Source organism: Carcharodon carcharias, chromosome 11 (assembly GCF_017639515.1).
Source record: "Carcharodon carcharias isolate sCarCar2 chromosome 11, sCarCar2.pri, whole genome shotgun sequence".
Taxonomy (NCBI): Eukaryota; Metazoa; Chordata; class Chondrichthyes; order Lamniformes; family Lamnidae; genus Carcharodon; species Carcharodon carcharias.
Genome location: NC_054477.1, coordinates 11,632,098 through 11,652,542, shown reverse-complemented (window position 1 = coordinate 11,652,542; position 20,445 = coordinate 11,632,098). Strand labels below are relative to the sequence as shown.

General features: G+C 44.1%; 1 protein-coding gene across 1 annotated transcript in view; it reads left to right on the top strand.

The window, feature by feature from the left end:
- The window catches only part of wnt11 (wingless-type MMTV integration site family, member 11), a 46,984-nt gene that overhangs the window by 7,232 nt on the left and 19,307 nt on the right, over nucleotides 1–20,445 (top strand). The window contains exons 2-4 of the mRNA XM_041199499.1: nucleotides 7,758–7,952; nucleotides 16,834–17,069; nucleotides 18,070–18,347. Of these exons, the coding sequence (XP_041055433.1) occupies nucleotides 7,870–7,952; nucleotides 16,834–17,069; nucleotides 18,070–18,347 (597 nt within the window). The 5' untranslated portion in view covers nucleotides 7,758–7,869. The remainder of the gene's footprint in view (nucleotides 1–7,757; nucleotides 7,953–16,833; nucleotides 17,070–18,069; nucleotides 18,348–20,445) is intronic.

Sequence of the window (20,445 nt, the reverse complement as noted above, 5' to 3'; positions counted from 1 at the left end):
TTCTAATTTCTTCATGTAACTGGAGTCCCTCATTTCTACTATCATCGCCGTAAGTCTCCCCTTGCACCCTCTCTGAGGCCTTATTTCTTTCCCCTGAGGCTTTGACATCCTCCTTAAAGTGTGATGCTCAGAATTGGACACAATGCTCCAGCTGAGGCCCAGCAGGAGATTAATATCAGGCTTTAGCATGGCTTCCTTGCTTTTGTACTCAGTGCTGATAAAATATTGGACACAACGTAGGCAACAAGTTTCCATCAAAGCAACAAAGTACAGCCCAATCCTTCCTTTTGTCTATCTCCACCATTATTTGCCCATGGCTAGCATTGCATCTGATGGGAACAGCAGCACTGCAATATACAAACCTTCGCATTTTTGTAAAAAGCAAGACACTTTTCACATCGTTAGGTAAGGTAATGGGTTTGCAGGTTAGGTTTGTCTGCGCAATTACAATCACAAGTACAATTGCAAGATCTCAGAGCTAATTACATTTGATTCACAATTTGCATCTTGCTGCTGGGCAGGTATCAGCTTGATTGTATTATCTTCACCACTATAGCTTTTCTAAAATTGCTTCCTTTCCCTTCTCATGTGGCATATCTTCAGCCTTCCCCCCCATCACTCCTTTTTGTATTGACATTTTCAATGACTTTTTGCACCAATATACTCAATCCAATTCAATGTAAAGTCTCCAAAAAAACTTATGCATTGTAGGGTTGTGAACTCTGGCTGGGTACATTCCTGGAGGTTTCATCCTATGATCTCCCCCCAGCCTACCACCCCTCCATGCCCGCCATTGGTCCATCCTAATACCTTCCCAACTGGAAGTGACTGGGACTCTTTGTTACCCAATTAGATTAATCTCGACTTTGCTAAAGGGAGACCCTGTTTAGAAAATTTGTTGGATTTTTTTGAGGATGTAAGTAGTAGGGTAGCTAAAGAGGAGCCAGTAGATGTAGTGTACCTTGATTTCCAAAAGGCTTGTGATAAGATACCTCTCAAAAGGTTGATAGGCAAGAGACATGTGCATGGATTTGGAGGTAATATATTAGCACGGATAAAGGATTGGTTAACGGACAGGAAGCAGGAAGTGGGCATTAATGGGACTTTTGAAGTTGGCAGGCAATGGAGTGCCTCAAAGATCAGTGCTGGGGTCTCAGCTATTTACAATCTGTATTGATGACTTAGGTGAAGAGACAGAGAGTAATGTATCTAAGTTTGCTGATGATACAAAGCTAGGTGGGAAGGTAAGCTGTAGGGAGAGCACAGAGAAGCTGCAAAGAGATATAGAAAGATTAAGAGGGCAAGAGTGGGCAACAAGATGGCAGATGGAGTATAATGTAGGGAAGTGTGAAGTTAGTCACTTTGGTCAAAGGGAGAGCTGCATATTTTTTAAAAGGTGAGAAACTTGTATGTGTTGATGTTCAAAGAGACTTGGGTATGCTCATACAAGGAAAGCAAAAAGTTAACTTACAGGTACAGCAAGTAATTAGCAAGGCACATGGTATGTTGGCCTTTATTACAAGGGGATTGGAGTACAGGAATAAAGGACTCTTGCTACAGTTGCACAGGGTTTTGCTGACACCACATCTGGAATACTGTGTGCAGTTTTGGTCTCCACATATAAGAAAAGATGCACTTGCATTGGAGGCGGTTAAGCGAATGTTCACTAAATTGGTCTCTGGGATGAGGGGATTGCCCTATGATGAGAGGCTGAGTAAATTGGGTCCATTTTCTCTGGAATTTCAATGAGAGGTGATCTCATTGAAATGCACAATGTCCCGAAGGGGCTTTATAAGATAAAAGCTGAGAGATTGTTTCCGCTGGTCGGGGAATCTAAAACACAGGGACAGAGTCTCAGGATAAGGGGGCCGATCATTTAGGACTGGGATGAGGAGAAATTACTTCACTCAAGGGGTGGTGAATCTTTGGAATTCTCTACCCCAGTGGATTGTGGATGCTCCATGACTGAATATATTTAAGTCTGAGATAGACAGATTTTAGATCTTTCATGGAATCTAGGGATATGGGGAGCTGGTGGGAAAATGGAGTTGAAGCCAAAGATCAGCCATGATCATATTGAATGGCAGAGCAGGCTCGATGGGTTATATGTTCTACACCTTGTGTTCATAATTTCCAATATCTTTATAATTAATAAATCAAAGAAAATGAAGAAAATAACAGTTTTGTTTGATGCCTTTTGATTTTTCTCCTGGTTTTTGATTTGGGCAGTGTCCTGGAGATTTTTTAAATTCTTTCATGAGATGCGGGCATCACTGGCTAGGCCAGCATTTGTTACCAAGCCCTAATTGCCCTTGAAATGAGTGGCTTGCTCGGCTGTTTCAGAGGGGCAGTTAAGAGTCAGCCACATTGCTGTGGTGTCTGCAGTCACACTTAGGCCAGACCAGGTAAGGAGGGCAGATTTCCTTCCCTAAAAGACATTAGTGAACCAGGCAGGCTGAGGCTAGCTTTCAATTCCAGATTTATTAATTGAATTTGAATTCCACCAGCTGTCACAGTGGGATTTGAACCCGTGTCCCCACAGCATTAAATTAAAGCAAATTATTGCAGATGCTGAAAATGTGAAATGAAAACAGAAAATGTCTGTTAGCATCTGTGGAGAGAGAAACAGAGTTAACCTTTCAAGTCCAGCATGACTCTTCATATTAGACTTGAATCATTAACTCTGTTTCTCTGTCCACAGATGCTGTCAGACCTGCTGAGTTTGTTTCCCAGCGTTTTCTGTTTTTATTCCCCAGAGCATTAGCCTGAACCTCTAGATTACTAAAACCAGTGACATTACCACTAAACTACCATCTTCCTCCTGTTAGTCTTCAATCCCTGCAGACTTCAGTGCAATCCTGGAGGATTGGCAATTCTCTCTTGCAGGGAGTTAACGCAGACACAATGGGCTGAATGGCCTCGTCCTGTGCTGTAACCATTCTATGATGCATCGCATGATTCTGTAATGCATCAGCATCCTTTAGGTTGTGATGGGGGAGAGAGTAATTTAAAACAGAGCCAGACTGGTTATTCCTGAGCACGAATCACTGACACAGTGTGTGTATGTAGACATTGGCTGAGGGCAGGATTGGGGGGTTGGCTATGAAGGAGAAAAAGAGTGTTCAACTTAATGGTGGCACCATGTTGCAATTAATTTTGAAACATGTGACCATTTATTTTGTTGAGAAATGCAGTACTAACAGTGCACTTAACCCAAGGCCTTTAGACAGAAACCATACCACACAGTATTAAAATGTATTGATTATAAGTATGCTTTCTCCAAAAATGTGTCAGCAACAATCTGCTGAAAAGTCCTAGTGATAACATTGATGGGTTTCAAATGCTTCTGTGTTATTTTTAGCACAGAGTTTGATGAGTCGCATTCATCCCAGTTTATGCTAATTTAACAGGTCGTTATCTCACTTATGTTAACGATTGTGTTCAGAACCTGCAAACAGGATTTTCCTTCCGCTTGTGAACTTGGTGTGGCTAAAATTAGTGCTTGGGAAGTAAGACCCAACTATTGTCCCAGTAAACAACCTTGCGAGACTGGTTACCAGGCAGCAAAGTGTACAACGCTGTGATTGTCCCTGAGTTTGTATCTGCTGCTACAAGTCATTGCGCTTCTTCGTTGAGCTTTAAATGCGTTACTTTTTCGAATTCATTTTCATTTTAAGGGTCCTTGTATAATCACAGTGCTAAACTGGGCTCTGCACACATGACAACCACACAGACACAACTGTAGACATGGTAGCTAGTATGACAGAAGCCATTTCAACAAGTTGGTCTCTCTTTATCCGCTTCCTATGTATCCAAAGACTTTTGGGAAAGCAGGAATCTCACATTTTTCCCTTTCTCGTTCCTCTCTGTGTCTTTCCTGAAGGCAGCAACGCCTCGTTAGAATATGGCCTGGCTGTGTTCTCACAGTTCTGTCGAAGGGTCATGAGGACTCGAAACGTCAACTCTTTTCTTCTCCACCGATGCTGCCAGACCTGCTGAGTTTTTCCAGGTAATTCTGTTTTTGTTTTGGATTTCCAGCATCCGCAGTTTTTTTGTTTTTATCTCTGTGTTCTCACCTTGTTCAATTTGCCTTTCTTCACTTCATGGGCTTGTCAATGATGTTTGTGTTTCTCCTACATGTTCCTATACCTGGGCTGAGCCAGTCAACAACCTCAGCAATGCAACCACAGAGTACCAGTTATTGCTCATTGGGTAGCATGATTACCTCTGTCGTGGGTTCAAATCCAGCCCTGGAGACTCCAGGATCTACACTGACACTCCTGGAGCAGTACTGAGGGAGTGCTACACTGTCAGAAATGTCACCTTTTGAATGAATGTTACATTGAGGTCCCATCTGCTCTCTCAGGCGGATGTCAAAGTACCTATGGCACTACTTCAAAGAGGAGTGGGCTGTTGTGGGGGGGGGGGTGGTTTCTCCCTTGTGATCTGGCCAATATTTATCCCCTAACCAACATCACTAAAAAAAATGATTACCTGGGTTATTATCATATTGCCGTGCTTCCTGTGAACAAATTGGTTGCTGCGTTTTCCATATTACAACAGTGGCTACACTTCAAAAGTGCTTCACTAGCTGTAAAGTGCTTTGGAATGTCCTAAGGTAGAGAAAGGTGCTATTTATTCAACCATCAACCTTACTCAACCATCATTACCAATATTGCAACCACCAGTGTGACATTTCCGTTGATAACCCTGTGCTCTCTCTGGGTGAGGTTGGCAATTGGTGCTCCATGTGGCATCGCCATGCTCTCTGGGTAGAGTCTGTCTGCAGAGGTTCCAGACTTTGACCCCACCAGCGTTAAGATGCTTTAACGCTGTTATGTGCAGCTGATTAGATCTCTCAAAATTGTCACACTCCACACATCTGGTTCCCATATTCCAACAACAACAAAGACCCACAACAGTATAGGTTGCATGGATAAGGGCTCCCGGTGTGGTAAACACAAGGAGCTGCTTCCATGTGCTTGCCATCACTCCATAGTTCCATAATAACGAGAAGTCAAGTGAGTTTGTAGTGACAGGCTCCGTAGTCCATGTAAAGGCACACAAGTGACATGCAGTCATCAATGGCCCAAAAACCAGGCCCAGCTTAAGTTGAAATTGAGACCAGGTTCAGTATGTGAATGGACAATGCACAATCTCACTGCGTCTTCCTTTAATCATCCTGTGATTAACACTCTACCAAATCTAAAAGTATGCAAATATGTTTTTGTTGGACACATAATGCTGCTGCAACAAAACTACACTCTATCGCAAAAGAAAGACTTGTATCAATTTAGCACTTTCATTTCTGCAACCAAAGTACTTCACAGTCAATGAAATACTTTTTGAATGTGGTCCCTGTTGCAATGCAGGAAACACAGCAGCTAATTTGTGCACAGCAAGCTCCCACAAACAGCAGTGAGATAATGGCCATACAATCTGTTTTAGTGATGTTGGTTTCTGGATAAATAATGGCCAGGACACTGAGGAGAACCATTTCCCCTTTGAAAAAGTGCCATGGGATCTTTTACATTCACCTAAAGCAGTAGACTTGATTTAAAATCCCATCCAAAATTGGTACCTCTCACAATGCAACACTTTCTCCGTACGGGTATGGGAGTGCCAGCCTAGGTTACCTAATAAAGTCTCTGCGGTCAGTACCTTAACTTCACTAATCTTGAGATCTTGATCTTGAGTTTGTGAGAGCTCAAACATATTATATGTCTATAATTTATCTATTCCCTTAAGGGTCTTGAATATTTGAACGTTCCTCTGAATAAGCAATGTCAGAGTTATTTAACTTTATGGTAGATCACTATTTTCCAAAATGTTAGTCACTAGCTACATGCGGCTAATTAGGAATTCAGATGTGGTTAATTGCATTTTTGATTTTTAAATAGAAATTAAGTGTTAAGCACGGTCATTGATGATGAGATTCCAATATGCACAATGGCATAGAGCATGCAAGTAAACTTGGAACATTTCTAAACATTAATAATGACAACAGAAAACGTTGAGGATACTCAACAGGTCAGGCAGCACCTGTGGATCAAAAAAATAACAGTTAACATCTCAGGTCTGTGACCTTTCATTTCTAGCATCTGCTGTATTTTGCTTTTGCTACCTAACCATTTGTTGATAAAATTTGTAAGACGAAAAGCAGAGTGTGAGATTGTTAATTAATTGTTATGAGTGCGTTGCTTCCATGGCGATTGAATGGTGGGAGATGGTTGTTAAGTGATTATACTTGAGTGAGACACATTTACCTGATCCGTGTGTGTGGCATTTTCTGCTAAAATTGGTCCATGTCGCTAAAACAGTGTCTGGCTCGCTCCACTTACCACCACAACACACAATTGTCCAACACCATGTTCAGGCAGCACTTGGTACAAGCGATGCAAGAATGTTATTAATAATCATCATTTTGGTGTCAATTCCAATAGGGACTTTGAAGCTGAGAGATTTACTTCCTGTGAGATTGTCTGTGCGACTTACCTTTCTGTGCTACAAGTTTTTCTGAAAGATACAGTTGCCATTGGTAAAAGATCCGTCACTACCAGTGCTTTACTCCAGTGTTACACAGTCCAAAATATTCTCCCCAAATGTAACCCAAGTCATGGGGACAAAATCTAGAATTGTACTGAAGGCCTTTTTCTCAGCATTACAGTCACTGACAATAAACCCCCCCAAGGCAGTCATGAGTTCACTACTTAAACTTGGAAACCTCCCGCAAGATTGGCCGAGATTAAGGGTCAAGGACTCCTTGAAGACCGAGCCTCAGGAAATGTGACATGTCCGCCCCTGGCTGGGAGAGAAGTCCACAAGAAAGATCCTACCTGGGGAGTGATCTCAAGTTGTGGTGTTGTTTCCTTCGAACGGCTAAGAATACAGGCAGCTGAGGACAAAAGGCAACGCATGGACAGGTGGCTCTGCACATGCAAGAAACGGCCACCTTCGAGAGCAATGGGGAAACCGTCGGCAACAGCAGCGTAAAAATCTGACAGGTTCATCGTTGTCAAGATGTTTTACTTTCGTGGAGCACCACCAGTTAACTACTTAGGTTGAATTAAAAATTAATTTGTGTAGTTAAAATTAGGCGCCAGTCTTGGCTCAGTGTCATTCTTGCCTCTGAGACAGGAGATTATGGGTTCAAGTCCCACTTTAGGGACTTCAGCACAAAATCCCGGATCACACTTCAGCGCAGTGCTCATGTTTAATATTAACACTCTAAACTCACCAGCTGTTTGTAAGCCCATCAAAGAAACAAATTGTATTTAAATAGAGCCTTTCATGCCCCCAGAACTCTTTACAGCCCACGATTTTGATACAGCGATGAATATTGACTAGGTTGCTGGGGAGTTCTCCCGAGGCTTCTTTGGAGTATTGGTTATGACCTTTCAGACTCTGATCGGAGAGCGTAGGGAGGATTCAGCTCGGTACTGTACTGGGTCATCAGTCTTGATTACATGCTCAAGTATCTTGAGTGGTGCTTGAAACTACAGCCTTCCGACTCAGAGCTCAGAGCAGCTAGAACCTGTTGCGCTGGTGCGTGGGGGGAGGGATATTGCACTCTCTGCTCTGCTGGCAGGTGATGAAGCATCATCTAGGTGAGGGTAGGAGAGCTGTTGGTGCACGTAGACCCCCACGTCAGTCCGAGTCAGTGCTTCAAGAAAGAAGACTAGAAACTAAATTAAGTTTTAACAGCATGTAATTTGTGTTTACTGTATGACTGACTCCACACAACTTACATTTTCCAGATAATCTCTTTGCTCCTGGCACTTGACACTGAGCGGACAAGTGGTCAATTCAGATTTGGAGACAGCTTGGGACGATTTTCTCCTCTTGATTGGTTCAGACGCTGTTGGCAGAATGAGACTGGCAGCTTGTTGCGTGCTGGCTTCTGTTTGTGCCCTGCTGCTCAACTCAAGAGTCTGTCACGCCATTCGATGGCTGTAAGTATCTCCATGTGTGCGCCATGCACATATGTATGATGTATGTACGTGTGTGATGTATAATGTAAGTGCCATACATGTGTGTCTATGTATGTGTGTGATCTTTTTGTTGCATGTGTTAATTTGTGTGCATGCATATGTCTGTATGTCACATGTGTATGTATGATATGTGTATGTATAATATGTGTGCGTGTTTATGTGTCATATGGGATGTATGGTTGTATATGTATTTTAAACGTGTGTTTATAATGTTTCAGTGAACTGAAAACTGTAAATTGAAAACCCTTGCATCATTGTCTGGACCAGTAGTATTAATCAATGCACCAAAAATCATAGAATAATCCACAACCCAACAGACTCAACTGGGAGTGAGACTCCATGTAAGTCCTGTGACTCTCCATGTTGAATTAGAGCTCTGCTGATTGCTTCTCCATTTCCCCCCCTCCCCCCACCACCCATTGCCTTGACCCAGTTCCTACGTGTAAGGTGGCAGTTACTGCTTGCCGTAGGCAACCAGAGCCTTTGTACCCAGTACTCGCAGCTCCATACGTTTTATATTACGTACACCAGAGGGATCTCAGTTACGATGGAATCATACTGGAATGACAATGGAGTTTCAGGATGAGGGTGTTTTAGCTGGTTAGAAAGAGCCATAAATAAATTTGATTGGGATTGCTCAGTTGCATACAGTAGTGCAGTGGCTGTGTTACCATCTGGTAATCCAGATGTCTGAGCTACTCTTCCAAGAATATCAATTCAATTCCTTTAAGGGTAGTTTAGAGAATTTAAATTCGATTTAAAACATCTGGACATTAAAAGCAGAGATCAGTAAAGTGTCCATGCAGGTGTTGTATTGTTGTGACAGGCATAGGGGGAGGGGACGGAGTGGTGGTATTGTTGCTGGACTAATAATCCAATGACCTGGGTTCAAATCCTGCCATCCTGGCAGATGCTGGAGTTTGAATTCAGTAAAAATCTGGAATTATAAGTCTAATGATGACCGTCATTGTAAAGGCCCATCAGGTTCACAAATGCCCTTTAGGGAAGCAAATCTGTCATCTTGGTCTGGCCTACTTGTGACTCCAGACCCACAGCAATGTGGTTGACTCTTAACTGCCCACTGAAATGGCATTTATAATGTTTCAGGCAGTGATACTCAGACGTATCAAACAGCTGCAAAAGGAATGGAACCAGACAGACAACGTCGACCTAGGCACTGGAAATGACAACGGCAAACTCAGCCCTGTCGACCCTCCTTACTAACATCTGTGGCTAGTGGCAAAATTGGGAGAGCTGTCTCACAGCCTAATCAAGCAACAGCCTGACATAGTCATCCTCATGGAATCATACCTTACAGATAATGTCCCACACACCATCTCTCAGTACATCTTGTCCCATTAGCAGGACAGACCCAGCAGAGACCTCAGCATCGAGTCCAGACCTCATGAAGTCTCATGGCATCAGGTCAAATATGGGCAAGGAAACCTCCTGCTGATGACCAGGTACTGCTGTCCCTCAGCTGAAAAATTAGTGCTCCTCCATGTTGAACACCACGTGGAGGAAGCATTGAGGGTGGCAAGGGTGCAGAATGTACTCTGGGTGGGGGACTTCAATGTCCATCACCAAGAGTGGTTTGGTAGCACCACTACTGACTGAGCTGGCCGAGTCCTAAAGGACATAGCTGCTAGACTGGGTTTGCGGTAGGTGGTGAGGGAACCAACAATAGGGAAAAACATACTTGACCTCACTCTCACCAACCTGCCTGCTGCAGATGCATCTGTCCAGTGTCGGTAGGAGTGACCACTGCACAGTCACTGTGGAGATGAAGTCCCGCCTTCACATTGAGGATACTCTCCATCGTGTTGTGTGGCACTACCACCGTGCTAAATGGGATAGATTTTGGACAGATCTAGCAGCTCAAGACTTGGCATCCATGAGGCGCTGTGGGCCATCAGCTGCAGCAGAATTGTATTCAAACACAATCTGTAACCTCATGGCCTGGCATATCCCCCACTCTACCATTACCACCAAGCCAGGGGATCAACCCTGGTCAATGAAGAGTGCAGGAGGGCATGCCAGGAGCAGCACCAGGCACACCTAGTGAACCTGGTGAAGCTACAACATGGGGCTATTTGTCTGCCAAACAGCATAAGCAGCAAATCTGGAGTCAATGGGGATCAAGGGGAAAACTCTCTTCTGGTTGGAGTCATACCTAGCACAAAGGAAGATGGTTCTGGTTGTTGGAGGCCAATCATCTCAGTTCCAGGACATCATTGCAGCTGATCCTCAGGTTAGAGTCCTCGGCCCAACCATTTTCAGCTGCTTCATCAATGACCTTCCTTCCATCATAAAGTCAGAAGTGGGTATGTTTGCTGATGATTGCACAATATTCAGAGCTATTCACGACTTCTCAGACACTGAAGCAGTCCATGTCCAAATGCAGCAAGACCTGGACAATATCCAGGCTTGGACTGACAAGTGGCAAGTAACATTTGTACCACACAAGATGCACACTTGCCTGGATGAGTGCAACTCCCACAACACTCAAGAAGCTAGACACCGTCCAGGACAAAGCAGTCCGCCAGACTGGCAGCACATCCACAAACATTCACTCCCTCCACCACTGACACACAGTAGCAGCAGTGTGTACCATCTATAAGATGCACTGTAGGAATTCACCAAGACTCCTAAGGCAGCACCTTCCAAACCCACAACCACTACCATCTAAAGGACAAGGGCAGCAGATATATGGGAACACCACCACCTGGAACTTCTCAGTCATTCACCATCCTGACTTGGAAATATATTGGCCGTTCCTTCACTGTTGCTGGATTAAAATCCTCGAACTCCCTCCCTGACAGCACTGTGGGTGTACCTACACCACATGGACTGCAGCGGTTCAAGAAGGCAGCTCACCACCACCTTCTCAAGGACAAATAGGGATGGGCAATAAATGCTGACCCAGCCAGTGAAGCCCACATCCCATGAATGAATGAAAAAAAAAAAATTTTAAATAAAAAATATGGGAGATGGTGACGTGGCAGTGATGCTACTGGACTGGTAATCCAGAGGCCCAGGCTGATGGTCTGAGTACATGGGTTCAAATCCCATTGTGGCAGCTGGTGGAATTTACATTCAGTTAAAATCTGCAATTGTAAAACTAGTCTCAGTAATGGTGACCATGAAACTGTCATCGATTGTAGTAAAAACCCATCTTGTTCACTAATGCCCTTTATGGAAGGAAATCTGCCATCTTTACCTGGTCTGGCCCAAATGTGACACCAGACTTGCATCATTGTGGTTGACTCTTAACTGCCCCCTGAAATGGCTTAGCAAGCCATTCAGTTCAAGGGCAATTAGGGATGGGCAACAAATTCTGACCTTGCCAGCGATGCCCACACCCCATGAAAAAATTGTTAAAAAGCCCAACTGGTTCACTATTTGTCCCTTTAAGGATTCCTTTTGTCGTCTCGCTTAAATGTGACTCAGAGCTACCAACAATTTATATTTCTACAGAGCCTTTAATGTAGTGAGATGTCTCAGGTTGCTTCATTGGAATGTTATCAATCAGAATTTGATGCCAAGCCACCAAGGGAGATATTAAAACTTGGTCAAAGAAGTAGGTTTTATGGAGCATCTTAATAGGAGGAAAGAGAGATAGCGAGATGCTTTAGGTTCACCAGACTGCTTCCTGGGATGGCAGGATTGTCGTATGAGGAGAGATTGGGCCAACTAGGCCTGTATTCACTGCGGTTTAAATGAATGAGATAGGATCTCATTGAAACGTATAAAATTCTGACAGGGCTGGACAGACTGGATGCAGGGATGATGTTTCCTCTGGCTGGGGGGGTCTAGAACAAGGGGTCACAGTCTCAGCATACGGGGTGGGCCATTTAGGACTGAGATGAGGAGAAACTTCTTCACTCAGAAGCTGGTGAACCTGTGGAATTCTCTACCACAGAGGCTGTGGGGGCCAAGTCACTGAATATATTTAAGAAGGAAATAGATAGATTTCTAGACTCTAAAGGTATCAAGGGGTTTGGGGAGAGAGCGGGAGTATGGTGTTGAGGTAGAGGATCAGCCATGATCATATTGGATGGCAGAGCAGCCTCAAAGGGTCGAATGACCTACTCCTGCTTCTATTTTCGATGTTCTATGTTTAGGGAGAGAATTCCATAGTGTGGGGCCCAGGTAGCTGAAGGCACAGTCACCAAAGGTGGAGTGATTAAAATCGGCGATGATCAAGAGGCCAGAATTAGATGAGTGCAGATATGTCAGTGGATTGTGACAGTGAAGGAGATAGGGAGGGGCAAGGCCATGAGGGATTTGAAAACAAGGATGGGAATTTTAAAATGGAGACACTGTTTTACCAGGAGCTGATGTTGGTCAGTAGGCACAGGGTTGATAGGGGAACTGGACTTGGTGCGAGTAAGGGCGTGGACAGCAGGGTTTTGGATGACTTCAAGTTTGCTGACGGGAGAATGTGGGAGGCCAGCCAGGAGTGAATTGGAATAGTCAAGTCTAAAGATAACAGAGACATGGATGAAGGTTTCAGTAGCAGATGATCCAAGACAGGGGTGGGGATGGGTAATTTAAAGGAGGTGGAAGAAGGCGGTTGTAGCTATGGCACAAATAGGTGGTTGAAGCTCCTCTGGTTCAGTTCAGACTGTTGCCAGGGAGGGGGATGGAATCGCTGGCGAGGGAATGAGGGTTACGGTGGGAACCAAAGGCAATGGTTTCCATCTTCAACATATTCAGGGTGGAATTTTAGAGCTTCATCTCAGCAGAGGCAGGGCTGGAAAATGCAGCAAGCCGTTCAAAAGTCCATTGAGTTTGGCGGGACCAGAAAATCCCGCCCTTAGTTTCAGGAAATTTCTGCTCGTCCAGTACTGGATGTCGGATAAGCAGTCTGACAATCTAGAGATAGTGGAGGAGTCGAGAGAGGTGGTGGTGTGGTGGGTGTCATCAGCTTACATGTGAAGACTACACCATGTCTTTAAATGATATCGCTAAGGGGCAGCATGTAGATGAGAAATTGGAGGAGCCTAAGGGTAGATCCTTGGGGATACCAGAGGTAGCTGTACAGGAGCAGTAAGAGAAGCCATTGCAAGTGATTCTCTGGCTACCATTAGTTAGATAAGAATGGAACCAGGTGAGAGCAGTCCCACTCAGTTGCACGACAGTGAAGAGGTGTTGGAGGAGGACAGTGTGGTCAGCTGTGTCAAAGGCTATAGACAGTTGGAGAAGGACAAGGATGGAAAGTTTAGTTTTGTCACGGTCACATAGGCTGTCATTTGAGATCAGAGGGATGGTTAATAACTGGCAGTAGTGCCTACATCTGAGAAGGAATAAAGAAAAAATGCACTATGTGGTATTTGGTCTCCAATTACCAAATAATTTTTAGCATCAAGTTAGTTGAGATCATATCCTCATGTTGCATCTGGGATATATTTCCTTTTAAACATCAGAGTCTAACTCGCCTGTTAAAATGTGCTTTTACATGGGATCAGTTGTGAAAATGAAGTGAGCAGTTTAAGGAGTAGCCTCTATGTTCAATGTCCCGGGGCTGTGTTGAGTTAGCTGATCTCAGCTGTAGGTTCTTCGCAATGTGCCTAAAGTTGGCCAGCGTCCCTGATTCTCCTGACTGCTACCTGCTGCTGACAAGAGTGGATAATGGCTTAGTGGCAGCTTCATGTCACACATCCAGGAGGTGAAATTCAACCACAGAACAGCCAGTAAAGAACTAAAGCAAGAAAGGAATTAATATACACCTTTTCATGACCTAAGGACGTCCCCAAGTGCTTTACAACCACGGAGGTGCTTTTGAAATGCTGAAGTGTAGGAAATGCAGCAGCCAATTTGCACACAGCAAAGCTCCTGCAAACAGTAAGGTGAAAATGATCAGTTAATCCTATTAGCGATGTTAGTTGAGGAATAAACATTGACCAGAATTCCCTTGCTCTTCTTCGAAATAGTGTAATAAAATCAACTTACATCCAGCTGAGAGGCAGTCAGGGTCTCAGTATAATCTCATCTCAAACATGGCAACTCTGACAGTGCAGCACTCCCTCAGTACTGGCACTGGAGTCTGTATTATACTCTCAAGCCTCTTGCATTTCTATAGCGTTTTTCACAACCGCAGGGCATCTTCAAGCAACTTTACAGCCAATGCAGTACCTTTTTTCTGATGTGTAGTCAACGTTGCAATGTAGGAAACACAGCAGCCCATTTGCGCACAGCAAGCTCCCACAAACAGCGATGTGATAATAACCAGACGATCTGTTTCTTTGAGCAGAATTTTACGGCAGTGGGATTTTACATTCCCACTCAAGTCAATGGGGACTATAATGGCTCGCCGCATTTTACAGCCCCATCCCCGCCAAAACAGGGCTGTAAAATTCTGCAGTTGAGGGATAAATATTGGCCAGGGCTCCACAGGTAGTTAGGATCTCTCATGTCAACCTAAGGGTGCATTTAGGGGCTTGGCTTAACATCTCAACGGAAAGACAGCACCTCCAACGGTTTAGCATTCCTTGAGTACTACACTAGAGTGCCAGCTTTGGTTTTTATGCTCAGATCCTGGAGTGGGACTTGAACCCAGAACCTTGCAGCTCAGAGGCAAAAGTGCTGCTAACTGAGCTGTAACTCATACCACCAGTGCAAACGAAAGTCAGATGAATTATTTTGCAACAACAACTTATATTTATATAATGCTTTTACTGTGTAACAGCCTGGCAATCTCTTAGTCTTAGACCCCCACTGACAATAAATTTTATACCAGCCCAGCTCATGTAGACAGATGTGATGAATGCCCACTGGGAAGAGATACTGGAAGAAGAGGGGCGGGCAGAGAAGGACTCAGCAAATTAAATAACAACAATCCACTTACGCTTAGGCAGATTGATGTGATATAATGCCTGATTGATATGTCCTGGGGAGTTGTTTATCTTCCCTCAAAGCTAGCAGTGAATTTTTTCCATATTCTCCAACAGACAGTTTTATTTTTCCAAGTTCCCACCATGGCTTGACATCTGTTGCATAAATCATTAGATAGAATTTTGCAAGAAAACCCCTCAGGAAAGCTTTGCGAACGTGGACAGAATTTGGCCAACTCCCCGTTGCAAGAGAGAGGAGTAGAAAATTAGAATCTGCAGATATTGGGAGAGGGTATATCTTGTTCCCCCATCTATGCACATTCAATTACTTGGGAAAATTGGTCAGAGTAATGATTCCCAATATTGAAAGAGCTTTGCCAGTTTTCCACTTACTTAAATGAAGGTGTCAACATTACCGCGGTGTGTAGCATCTCTGAGCTAGAAGGTTGTGGGTTCACATCTCATTCCAGAGGCTTGAAGATATTAACTGGACTGATTTTCCAGTGCAGTTACTGAGGGAGCCCTGTGCTGTGGGAGGCAGTGTCTCTGGAATGAGATGTTAAATTGAGGTCCTCTCTGCCCTCTCAGGTGGATGCAAAAGATTCCATAGCCGTATCTTGAAAGTGATGAGTTCTCTCTTGTATCCTGGCCAAAACTTATCCCTCCACCAATGGTTCACCTGTTAATTTACCTCATTGCTGTTTGCGGGATCTGACTGCGTGCAAATTGGTTGCAGAGTTTCCTTCAGCATTTCAAGAATGCCGCATTGGGGCATCAGCCTAGATTATGTGCTCAAGTCTCTGAATGCGACTTGAACCCACCAAATCCTGTCTCAGAGGTGAGATCGCTACCCACTTTTTTACTGCCTGGACCGGGAGCCTGATGGCTGTGGGAGGGGGAGGGGGCGGTGGATGGGGTTTGGTTACCTTCGTGACTGTGTCAGTTTGCAGGTTTTCAGGTTGGAAAAGAAATAAAAAAGTGCTGGAAAAACTCAGCCGGTCTGGCAGCATCTGTGGAGAGAGGAACAGGGTTAACATCTTGAGTCCAATATGGCTTCTTCAGAATTGAGAAGACGTAGAGAAATGATGGGTTTTATATTAATGATCACATGGGGGGAGATAGTGGTGCATTGGTAATGTCAGTGGAGTAGCAATTCAGACTAATGCTCTGGGGAGATGGGTTCAATTCCCACTGTGGCAGCTGGTGGACTTTAAATTCAATAAATAAAATCTGGAATTGAATGCCATTACCAATAATAGTGACCATGACATTGTTGTAAAAACCCCATCTGGTTCACTAGTGCCCTTTAGGGAAGAAAATCTGCCATCCTTACCTGGTCTGCCCTATGTGTGACTCCAACGCCACAGCAATGTGGTTGACTCTTAACTAGCCTAGCAAGCCATTCAGTTCAAGGGCATTTAGGGATGGGCTGGCCTTGCCAGTGATGCCCATATCCCATGAAAGAATATAAAAAAACTATGGCAGTTTGAGAATTTGAAGCAGTTGGAAAAAATCTGGAAATTAAAAAGCAGAAATCAGTAAAGGTAACTAATGGGTCCATACTGGTGTTCCTCCTGTACCCGAGCCTTCCCCCAGCTTTCCTCATCTAAGCACTGTTATCACAATCTTCTATTCATTTCTCCCTCATTCTTGTATTCAGCCTCCCCTTAAATACAGCTATGCTTTTCACCTTAACTATTTATTTTGGTAGTGAGTTCCACATTCTCACCACTCTTTGGGGAAAGAATATTCTCCTGAAATCCTTATTGGATGTATTAGTGACTGTCTTATACTCATGGCCCTGTACTTACTGCTTTGGATTGATGACTCCATCAAACATGAACAACTGCACCTTCCAAGGGACCAAGTTTGAAAGTGGCTTTGTGCTCTGGAGAAGAGCCATATGGACTCGAAACGTTAACTCTGCTGGACCTGCTGAGCTTTTCCAGCATTTTCTGCGTTTATATTTGAAAGTGTTATAACCCTTGCACTTCTCTCCCATCCAGTGCTCTGGCCAGGACTGACTCATCATTGCCCTTCAATCAGACCCAGAACTGCAAGCACTTGGAAGGTCTGGTCTCGGCTCAGCAGCAACTCTGCCGGAGTAACCTGGACCTCATGCAGAGCATCATCCAGGCAGCCCAAGAGGTCAAGAAAACCTGCCAGAAAACTTTCTCTGACATGAGATGGAACTGCTCTTCCATCGAGTTGGCTCCCTACTTTCCACCAGACCTGGAGCGAGGTAAATTATTATTGCTGATATATTAAATGAAGGAAGTACTTCCATTGATATAAAACCCTATCATCTCACTGGGATACTCCAAAGTGCTTCATAACTGATAAATCATCTATAGTAACTGCTGTCCCCATTGTTGTGGAGCTAAGAGATAATGGCGTGGTCGCAAAGTGCATGTGTTACTGCCCGACTGATAGAGGCTTCGACAAATAAACCAGCACATTTGCAAATTTGAATCTACTTTATAAAACTTTGAGATAAAGAGCCAGTAAAAGTGACAATGAAGCTGTTGGATTGTCATACAAACCCAACTGGTTCACTTAAGTCCTTTTGGAAAGGAAACCTGCCATCCTTACCCAATCACACACCTGACAGGTTGACTCTTAACATGTCCTCTGAAGTGACCTAGAAAGCCACTCCAATGTATCAAACTGTTCTCAGCATTACTGGAGCTGAGTAAAAGTTTGAGCGAAGTTTTGTTAGTAATAAAAATATTTTTCACTAATTTATCTTTTTGAATTTTAACTGCATTTTCCATATTTTCTTTGAAGTAATAGTCATTGTTTATTCTATTAATCCTTCAACTTAGCCATCCATCAACCCATTCTTCTCTCTACCTACCCATATCTGTCCATCCATCTGTCTATCCACTCATCCATTCATTCATCTATCAACCAATCCATCTAATCACCCACTCCCTCATCCATTCATTCAACCCAAATGCTTGTCGATTTAACTTCTACTGCTCAATCACCATCTTATCCTAATACCTCCTTATGAGGTTTGGTGTTAACTTTTGCTTGATAATGTTCCTGCAAAATGCCTTGGGATGTTTTACTATTGTAAAAAGCACTGTATAAATACAAGAAAGTGTTTGTGGGGATGGAATGTAATTCCTTGATGGTATTCCATGCAAAGTGTCTGCTCCTTATGCCCCCCGAGCAGCAGTTTGGAAACTTGATGCTCTATAATGGGTGGTTTCATTGGCTCTCACTTCTCATTCTAGGTACCAGAGAGTCAGCATTCGTCTATGCTCTGTCAGCTGCTGCCATCAGCCACACAATAGCCAGGGCTTGCACTTCAGGAGATCTTCCTGGCTGCTCCTGTGGTCCGATGGCCTCTGAGGCTCCCGGGCCAGGATTCCGATGGGGCGGCTGCAATGACAATCTGAATTATGGAATTGTGCTGGGATCCAAATTCTCAGATTCGCCCATGAAAATGAAAAAATCCGGATCGCAAGCGAATAAACTGATGAATTTGCACAACAGTGAGGTTGGACGACAGGTAAACATCTTGAGGATATCTCTGTAAACTATGTCTGTCATTCGATGGGATTATCTTATTTATTACATAGGATATGCGACAGAGAAATGGACCATTCAGCCCACTCAGTTTCATGCTCTACACCAGCCTCGTCCCAACCCCCTCCTTAGCTAAATCTCTCATCATAACTCTCTATTCTCTTCTCCCTCATATGCACTAAGATAAAAGCAAAATACTGCAGATGCTGGAAATCTGAAACAAAAACAAAAATAGCTGGAAAAACTCAGCAGGTCTGACAGCATCTGTGGAGAGGAAGACAGAGTTAACGTTTCGAGTCCATATGACTCTTCATCAGAACTAAAGAGAAATAGAAATGTGGTGAAATATAAGCTGTTTAAAGGGGCTTGGACGGGTGAAACTGGATAGAGGGCCAGTACTCTATGACCATCATATGCATGTCTAATTTCCCCTTAAATGCATCTACACAATTCACTCGAACCACTCTCCATGGTAGCGCGTTCAACATTCTCACCACTCTCTGGGTAAAGAAGCTTATCCTGAATTCCCTATTGGGTTTCTTGGTGACTATCTTATATTGAAGGCTTCTACTTATGCTTTTCCTCCTCTAGCGGAAGATCCCACTCACCAGCGGGATTTACCAGTGCCACCAAAGTCAATGGGTTTTTGAATGACTTGCTGCATCTACTGCAGTGGGACCAGAAAATCCCAGCTTCTGTGTCCACTCTATCAAATCCTTTCATAATTTTAAAGACCTCCATTAGGCCTAATCATTCTAGGGATGTGGGCAGCACAGTGTTCTAGACCCAATCATCTTCAGCTGCTTCATCAATGACCTTCCTTCCATCATAAGGTCAGAAGTGGGGATGTTTGCTGATGATTGCACAATGTTCAGCACCATTCGCAGCTCCTCAGATGCAGTCCTTGTCCAAATGCAAAAAGACCTGGACAATATCCAGGCTTGAGCTGATAAGCGGGAAGCAATATTCACACCACACAAGTGCCAGGCAATGACCATCTCCAACAAGAGAGAATCTAACCATCGCCACTTGTTGTTCAATGGCATTACCATCACTGAATCCCCCACTATCATCATGCTGCGGGGTTACTATTGACCAGAAACTGAACTGGACCAGCCATATAAATACTGTGGCTACAAAAGCAGGTCAGAGACTAGGAACCCCTGACTCCCCAAAGCCTGTCCACCATCTACAAGGCACAAGTCAGGAGTGTGATGGAATACTCTCCACTTGCCTGGATGAGTGCGGCTCCAACAACACTCAAGAAGCCCAACACCATCCAGGACAAAGCAGCCTGGTTGGTTGGCACCACATCCATAAACATTCTCTCCCTCCACCACCGTCGCACAGTAGCAGCAGTGTGTACCATCTACAAGATGCACTGCAGAAACTCATCAAGGCTCCTTAGACATCACCTTCCAAACCCATGACCACTACCATCTAGAAGGACAAGGGCAGCAGATAGATGGGAACACCACCACCTGGAAGTTCCCCTCCAAGTCACTCACCATCCTGACTTGGAAATATATTCACTGTTATCAAGATCCTGGAACTCCCTCCCTAACACTACTGTGGGTGTACCTACACCACATGGACTGGGTGTACCTACACCACATGGACTGCAACGGTTCAAGAAAGCAGCTCACCACCACCTTCTCAAGGGCAATTAGGGATAGGCAATAAATGTTGGCCTAGGCAGCGATGCCCACATCCCATGAATGAATAAAAAAAACTAGCCAGGCTACATTGATTAGTTGTTTGTTTAAATGTATTAATTAGGCCCCCACTGGTTTTCAGTCACAGTTATTGTCCATTCCTCAGTTTCCCTCCCCTGACTGGGTGCCTTGCTAGGCCACTTACATAGATGAGGGAGAAAGGAAGGTTAGTTGAGCAGAGTTGGGATGAGGCTCATGTGGATGGACCAGTTGGACGTATGTGCTGTAAATACTTTGTTTGTCATTCATGTTGACATGGGACTGGAGTCACAAATAGGCCAAAGCAGGTATGAATGCCAAATTTCCTTCCAATAAAATATATTAGTGAACCAGCTGAGTTTTTACAACAATCTGATAACTTCATGG